This window comes from Pteropus medius, unplaced genomic scaffold (genome assembly GCF_902729225.1).
Source record: "Pteropus medius unplaced genomic scaffold, Ma_sr-lr_union100, whole genome shotgun sequence".
In the NCBI taxonomy this organism is placed as follows: domain Eukaryota; kingdom Metazoa; phylum Chordata; class Mammalia; order Chiroptera; family Pteropodidae; genus Pteropus; species Pteropus medius.
Genome location: NW_024344240.1, coordinates 26801435 through 26809760, shown reverse-complemented (window position 1 = coordinate 26809760; position 8326 = coordinate 26801435). Strand labels below are relative to the sequence as shown.

Here is an 8326-nt window from a genome sequence, read left to right as displayed (position 1 = left end):
AATGTGCCCAACTTGTGTTGATGGGAGTGAGTTGTTCTCAGAGTTGTTTTCAGAGGGGGTAAGGGGAGAGGGTTTGTTCCCTCTCAGCAGTCTGTCAGGCAGGGTAGGGATGTGTTTTCCCCTTTTCCACCCCATTGTTTCAAGTTCTGTGGACTTTAGTTGGGGATGGGACCCTGCTCTACTTATGCCTCTGGCTGCTAGGTCAGGACTGTAGCTCTGGTTTGGCATTCAGCTTTGGTTGGTGAGTGGGACACCTGACCCCTGAGCCTTTGGTAACCTTATTTTTTATAGTAACTACTCTTTATAATTTTTTTCCACATTTTATTTTATAAGAAGTTTAGGAATATTTTTGCATGGATCACTGTAAAGTTTACCTGTTCCTAACGTCTATTAACATAGTGTTTTTACTGATAAGTACTTTAAATTGCTTCATGAGCACTTAATGTGTGTGTGTGCACACATGCACAGCAGCCATCTACCCAGGGCACACAGTTTGTCCATTTCTTAAACTCTGTGTTGGTAATTCCATCTGTATAGTGGATAGTTTGTAATTTTGATAGGTTCTAAGGGTCCCAGGGGCTGAACTGACCAAGTAACAGAGAAGTCAGTTTCCCCAGTTTAGTGTAATAGATAGGAGAAAATATTATTTTAGTGTATGCTTTAAAAAAGCCCCAAACAACAAAATGGGAAAACACACATACACACACAGGACTACCTGTAAAAGGTGGAGTCGTTTGAATTCAGGAAGAAGCTATAAGAACACATATAGGCTGTTTCTTCAGGCTTGCTTGAGACTTGGCACACACAGGGTGAGTTTTCATGAGCACTGAATGTGAAATGGTGTTTTCAAGAGAGAAGAGTGAGTTGCATTTCCGTCCATTTACATTAGCTTTGTAAACACTTTTTTTCTATAATTTTTCAAAAATCTTTTTTTCTTTTTGTCAGGTTGAGTTGGGAGACTTTATCAAATGCTTTCATGTTATGGAACACTTTCAACTTTGATAGCATCAGGACATCAGCTATCAAATATGGTGAAAGGTAGATCTTGTCAAGCCTCTAAGAATCTGGACATATGAATCGTAAGACTATCATAGGTTGTAATTTTAGTATTTTAAATTCTTTCCAGTAAATTAAGGAATAGAAGTCCTGTGATAAAGTTGCATAATTTAATATCCTAAGCACAATAGTGGAACATTTAGAGAAATTTTGTTTTTTTTGTATGTGTATGACATGCCTAATTTGAGAGTCTTTCAGCTGAATTATAGCTCTTTTAGAAGTTGAAGCAGGCAAGCAAAGGACCTGATTCCTTTAAACATGGATGTCATCATGGATATTTAAAATTCTTTTTTGTTTTACAGCCTCTCCCCTAAGGTTTAGGAGGTCCATTCCTTCGCTTATGGAAATCTTGCTTGGATCTGGGTCGGATGACTGAATGTTTAGCTATGAGTGAGCAATGATCCCATCAGCTTGCTGCCAAGGGAGGCCAACTTCACGGCCAGGGTCATTTGTAGTAACAGGCATGGGGCCACTTCCAGAACCTTTTCTGTCTCTTGTGTTAAATCTTTTGAGAACATTCTTGTTGGTTTTGTTATTAGGCCTACCAGCTGCTACTCTGTGAATGTTTCTTAAATGCAGTGCAAAAAGAAGGTTGAGAGAGGTCCTGGGGCTTGGGCTGGGCTCCTGGTTATTAAGCATCTTGCTCTTCTCAGCTGGGCAGACAGCACCTGACTCTCTGGTGGCATCATCACTTCAATAATGAGAGGAAATATATTCTTAAGGCACTTTGGATATGCTAATATATGGCATTGTTGATCCCACATGAGTGTCTGTGAATGTGCCTGCCAGTGGGGTAAAAGGACAGCACACACCAGCACCAGCCACATCAATATCGGGGTCTACTTTAAAAAGGAAATCCAGATTTTTCCTGTCTTTTGTAAAAATTTGGAAACAGTATTACTCTGAACAGATAGGCCATCCTTTTCTCCATCTGGTAGCTCACAGGTGGATGCTCCAGTCATCACCAACCTGGGCATTGCACAGACAGCTTGTCTGACACCCTCCACCGGGCACAAGAGCAGGTTTAAGGGTGCATGGCTTGAGGTGGAAGGCAACTTCTGGTTCTTCTCTGGTGCTTTCTGAGTGGGTGGGTGGGGTGGCGGGTCTGTAAAGTGGAGTGTGGCTGGCTTAGGGGAAGGACAGACTGCTTAACTCTCTTCTCTGGCTTGTCTCGTGCGTGCATGTGTGCGTGCGTGCGTGCGTGTGCGCGCGCGCGCGTGTGTGTGTGTGTGTGTGTCCCTGAGCTGTTTATTACTCAACCTGAGCTTTCTGAAGGTGTAGCATATTCAGTAGACTGCAGATGACACACTGCAGAGGAGGGTCCGATCTTTTCAGGTAATTTGCAAAGTTTATCTTACATGTTTCAGAGGATTTGTCTCTTTCCCCACCCACTTCATTTGAAGAACAGAAAGCCTGTGGGGTCACTTTATATGAGTCCCCAGAACAAAAGTCAACTTGGGACAGGGTCAGGAGAGGCGGGGATCCATGTCCAGGGAACCTGAATGAGCTGCAGGAGATGGTATGCTCCAGGGTTGGTGTGTTGGAGATAGCTCATCTTGGCCTCCTGAATCCTGTTGGAGTCTCCCGGGTCCTTGTGCAAAGGAGTGAATAGTTTGGCTGGATCTGAAGCCGGGACTCCTGTGCACCCTGACAGGCACTCGAAGGAGAAGACCCAAGTAGCCACATGGGTTGTGACTGACTAGGAAATGGTCCCTTAAAAATTTTTTTTAAATGATTTTTAAATACTGTTTTTTTTAGACCGTTCTGTTGGTACATTTTAAAGCTTAAGTCAGCGTTGTCTTCCAGTGTTAAAGGCATCCCTCACCTCTGCATTGAACTTAGGTGTCAATCAAAAAAGAATGGAACATCCATCCTGAGCCAGGTCCATTATGTATAAATTCATACTATTTTAACTTTTTATGCAATCTGATGAGTAGATGAGCTCAGATTTAAAATTCTTAAAAGCACGTTTATTGTAACAAGAGTTGTTATGTATTAATACTACAGTTTTCAATAAAGATTGACTTGTGTTGGATATTTTGGTTTTCATTTTTCCCTTATAAGTTTTGTCTCAAGGTGGTTTGCCTGGCTGGGAGGTGGGGTAGCTTCTCTCATTAGGAAATCTAGCAGTTTCTGGCAGAGACCTTTGTGGTACTCAGCTGCCTCCCACCTCAAGCCATGTCCTCTTGATCTTGGCAGTGTGTAAAATTATATGGAGCCAGCAGGTTATAGGGACTGTTTCCTCAGGAGGGAAGGGGAAGGAAGCCACCCTCATTCCTCTTTTGTTCCCGTGGCCCAGGTACTTCTGGGAAGACCATTGTTCCCCCTTTCACTAAGGAAGATGATGAAACCCAGAAAGATTACAGGTCGCCTGTCCCCCAAACTCAGTTTGTTAACTTCAGCTAAATAAAAACTGGGAGTAGTCAGGGAAGGAGTGGGCTTCTAGGCCCTAGGGCCAGGGAGGGTCTGAGCCAGCTGGAACCCACACCTGGACAGCTCCCAGACCCCATTCTGTCCTAGCTGCTTGGAGCCACTCAGCCTGACCACCTTAGCCTCTCTCCAAAGCCCTGAGGCATGGTCTTAACTAGGTGAGCCCCAACCCCACCTCTGGGCACTGCTGAGCTCCTTCCTCCAGGTTAAGGGAAGGCCTGGGGCAGAGATATGGAAGATAGAGACATGGAAGGGTGGGCATACAGAGGAGAAAATGCAGACACTAACAGAAAACAAGGGCTAGCAGCCAGGTGTTTTTTCACAAGTTTCTTTATGAAAGTAAATGTAGTTTCTGGCTGGGAGAAGGTATAGTGCAAGAGTGACCACATGCTGCTGAATTCCCAGGGGCTAGAGGGGCAGCTTGGTGCTGTGCATCCAAAAGCCAGGCCCTGGCTGCACTCACCGGTGCCCCTCATCCGGGTGAGATGTGGGCTTCCCTCCAACTCACATGCCCACTAGCCTCTGGGTAAGTGAGTCAGTCCTGGATGCTGGGCCACAGAACTCAGTCTTTATGGCTTCTCACACTCATTTAGGGTAAGGCAATCTTCCTGTATCACTAACAATCCTTTTTCTCCATTGTTAGAAAAACAAAATCTAAACAAACAAAACGAAACCAGTTTCTGGAGTCAACGCACAGCTACGTATAGACAGTAGTGATGGAAGTATGTAGCTGACTATGGTTTTTTTCCACTATAAACACAGCACAAGAGGGTGTCAGCAGCTAGGAGTGTCTATAGAGGGACTAGGAGGTGAAATGGGTGGGCTCTGGGGCCAGATGTGCATGGAATTCCTGGTTCCCATGCTCCAGGAATGCCAGCTGTCTGGCACCACCAGGTGGGGACCTGAAGGAGAATTAGAGAACAGAGGGGCACACAGCCCAGCTTTCCAAGTGGTGGAAGGCAGATGGCCTCCTGCCCAGAGGACAGGAGGGATGCTGTTCAAAGAAGCGGGTCTGAAGTGGCCAGTCACATCTTTGCCTGGCTGGTGGTTCTGAGCTGTGGCTCCTAGGAGGCCACACAAAGGTCCGGATGGTGGCGGGAGGTTCCTGTGCTGTGGTTATCTCCCTCCATTTGGTATCTACAGTGTATCAATGGTGAGGAAGAACTGAGAACAGGGATGCAGAGCTGGTACATACTAGTGGCAGAGCCATTCCCTTGCTCAGCCCTGCTCACTTTCAGTTTACTGAACAGGCAGAGAGGGTTGGATGCCTTGGGGAAGAAAAGCTGGAGGCTCACTGGCAGGGCAGATCCAGACAGTGCAGTTGGGTGAGGCATGGGCTTACTTGCGGAAGGGCGCCAGCCGGCTAATGCTGTGCCAAAAGGTGGATGGCTTCCGCTTGGGCTCTGCCAGCACCAAGACCTGTTGCTGGGGCAGGCTGGCAGTCAGTGCTGGGTGCTTCTGGCGTGTCAGATAGTAGGGTCGGCTGAAGGCTAAATAAGAAAAAACAGCAAGGGTTATATAGATGGCGGTGGCACAGGGCAGACTGGCATCCTCCACTGTTGAGGGGTGGAATAGGGCCTGTCCCAAGGCACCTATTGTAAGGAACTTGCTTCCTGTGGGGCTGTTCTCCTGGGGCCTGCAGAGGATGGCAAGGGGGCCAGAAAGATATGGGGCCCTGAGTTTCCCTATAGCACAGACTGTGCAAGGCATTGACCATGTCTCTCTAGAATGGAGATGTGAGCTCCTTGCCGGGTGATTATGAAGATGTCTGCCAGAAAGCAGACTTGCCTGAAGTGAGCAGTGTCACTAATGGTGCTGTTCTGGGGGGTCTGAAGGGGATCAACAGCAAGAATCTCAACTGCATAATGCCACAGGTTTTGTCACTGGTGGCCCCTTATCACTAACCTTTGGGAAAAAACCTACAAAGGGCAATGGGTAACTGAGAACCCAGGTGCTAGCTGGTTTGTTTTGGGGGTCTGAGAGGGGTTTGATCATCGCTAGGGCTGGGCTGCTGGGAGTGGAGGTGGGACTACCACCTGCTTACCTTTTGGCTTCCTAGCCACCTGCTGCTTGCTGGCATTCAGCATGGCCTGCTTCCTCTGCAGCTCGGTAATGGAGAAGCCTGGGAGGGAGGGGCACACTTCCCTGTGAAGACTTGGCTGCTCTTACACTTCCCACTTGTCCCCTGCCCATGGTCCTCTTGCCTTCTGCTTCTTGGCACTGATGCAGTCCACTGTGTACCCTGTACCTTCCATGGTGCTCAGGGGCCATCACGCTGCAGGGACTTAAGTCCTGCTTAGCCAGCTGGCCTTGGCCAGCTGGGTAGAGGCGGTACTCTGGTGCCCCTCTCGGGGCCCTCCCCACATCCTCTCTTGCTCTACCCCATCTCTCATTTGATCCCTGACGTGTCCAGTGCCTAGTATCCTTTCTCTCCACTGTGATGGAGATATTTTCCCAGGCCAAGAGCCAACTTGGTCATTGCTGAGTGTGAGGATCAGGCACATGGACAGGAGAGGAATCAGTGAGGAGATAACCTCATGGAGGGTGGGACAGACTTCTGGAGGCCAGTCCCACTTCTCATTTCACTGTTCTTGTGCTAGAAAGATGCTCTCCCAGGTCCCTGCAACTGAGCTGAAGGCCCCACCCTTTAGGGTATGCATATGTATGTGCATGTGGTGGAAGCAAACCCTCTACCAGGCCAGTAGACCCATGCCCTGAGGCTGAAACCAAAAGGTGCCCTGGAGGCTCACCAAACCTTAAGGCTTTGGGCTATGGGACAGGCTGTCTCAGCCTCTGGTTGTCCTGATCTTGCATTCAGGGGTGAGGACGTCTGGTGGGCCCTGAGTGGAGCAAAGCTGAGTGGGGTCTCACCTGTTTCCTGGTCCAGCCGCACCTGCTCCCTCTCCTTGGCAAAGGCCTTGAGCCAGCGCTGCTTCTGCTCAGTCTTCCTGGCACACAGCAGGTGACTCTCTCCTGTTGTGCCACCATACAGCCGGAAGGCATTCTTGATGCTCATGTGGAGGTCTCTGTCCTTCCCATCCTCTAGATCCACCACCTCTAGGCCATCCATGTCCACTCGGCCCTTATAGTACAGCACATCACGGCGCAGAAGGTCCTGCCAGAGATGCTGTGAGCTGTTGGCCCAGCCTGCTTATAAGGTCCCTCCCCAGCCTGAACTGTTTTCTTGACCATGTCCAAGGCCCTGCCTCACTTACTGGGCTGGTGAGCCATACATCCATCTCCCCAGTAGATGATGACCTCATGAAGGCAGAGTGAGCCTGGTACGGACCCTGACTGTGCCAAAAACCTATGATGAAGAGCTTCACTCTTTCAGTTAAGTTACTGGCTGGCCTGGGGGTCTTTAAGCCACCTGTAGTTTCGTTGAGTCAGCCATGGAAACAGACAATGGGCCAGGGCCCATACTGCACAGCAGAGGGGTGCACCATGTATATGAGGGTCAGGCCCAGAGCCAGCAGTCATGTTAAGAGGGCTTCTGGATAGGGCCATTTGGGCCATGTTTTGAAAGAGTAGAAACTAGCGGCACAGAGAGCACAGGGAAGCTGCTGGAGCAGAGGACTCCTGGAGTGGGGAGGGGAAGCTGAAATTAATAGGGAGAGAAGCAGCCTGAGAAGTTAGGTGGGCTGGGTCAGGAAGGAGGGTGTTTTCAACAGCACTAGGCCCTGGGCTACCAGGCTCACTCTGCAGAAAGCCACCCTCATCCTGGCCCTAAGGGCCTAACCAGGGAAGGGCCTGCTGTACTCAGGGCTCCTGGGAAGGAACTGCCTGTGTGTGGCACTTTTTCTCTGGGCAGCTGCTCCCAGACCCCAGTTTCACTCTCCAGTCCTGCTCTAAACAGGCTGTCCAGCAAGGAAGAACAACTCTGATACCTTCTTACAGTAGATAAGCTGGTGGTCAAAGAGAAAAAACATCCTCTGCTGGCTCCTGGCTTGTGGCTGGGTAACACGAGTCAGCTCCCCCGAGTAGATGAGTTCCGAGCTCCTGACAAGGAGGTCTTCCCCCTGGGTTACCCCAAGGAGAGCAATGAGCTAAATGCCCCAACCCTGGAGCTAAGAGGAAGTCCCCTCAGCTGGGCTCTATACCCTGCATCTATCATTGCTTGCCACTGGCTCTGGCTGCCTGTGGTGCCCACTCTGCCAGAGTTTGCAGCAAGCAGCAGGCCATAAAAGGAAGGATCGCTCTTGAAGTTGAAGGAAGTGGTGGGGCAGTGAGGGCTTGGGAATAAAAAGGTGGTTTGACCCATCAGTTGGTTGTCTTTGCAAAATGGGGCCCAATATGGCTAATCCCTATTGAGATGTCATGTACATAAAATGCATATCGATTTTGAAGATGTAGTATGTGAAATATTTTACTAATGATATGTTGATTACATGTTGAAATGACATTTTGGATATGAGTTAAATAACACATTAGTTTCACCTGTTTTTCTTTTTTAAGATGGCTACTAGAACATGTAAAATTCCCCATGTGGCTCACATGATACTTTGAATGGATGGTGCTGCCCTAGAGAATTAGATGTTGCTGGAGGTCACCTCTGAGGCCGGTCTTATAGGGGCTTCTTTTAGTACCTTCTTTAGTACCTGAAGACCCATCATCATACTTCAAACTTTCAAACTAAGCCCTGCCCTCTTTGGCTTCCTCCTGGAAAATGCAAACCACAGCCAGGAGTTGGCAGCCATTCAATTGGGGATAAATGAGTTTGTAGCCAGGGCTGGGCCCCAGAACCAACTTCTAGGAAGACAAAGAATAAAAACCCACAGGTATTCTAATTCTGTATTTCTAGAGTGAGGGCCAGGAATCTATTTTCATAATATTTTGTAGC

The 8326-nt window shown here is 48.5% G+C and overlaps 1 protein-coding gene across 7 annotated transcripts in view; it reads right to left on the bottom strand.

Moving 5' to 3' along the window:
- The window catches only part of ARHGEF4 (Rho guanine nucleotide exchange factor 4), a 251905-nt gene continuing 243579 nt past the window's right edge, over positions 1–8326 (bottom strand). For 5 of the 7 annotated variants that reach the window (XM_039869280.1, XM_039869282.1, XM_039869283.1 and 2 more), the window contains 5 exons: positions 7374–7505; positions 6358–6601; positions 5531–5608; positions 4829–4976; positions 1–4140 (listed from right to left, as the gene is read on the bottom strand). In XM_039869280.1, coding sequence (XP_039725214.1) covers positions 4056–4140; positions 4829–4976; positions 5531–5608; positions 6358–6601; positions 7374–7505 — 687 coding nt within the window. In that variant the 3' untranslated portion in view covers positions 1–4055. Of the gene's footprint in view, positions 4977–5530; positions 5609–6357; positions 6602–7373; positions 7506–8326 lie in introns of all 7 variants that reach the window. The other 2 variants (XM_039869281.1, XM_039869287.1) reach the window with 2 other exon arrangements.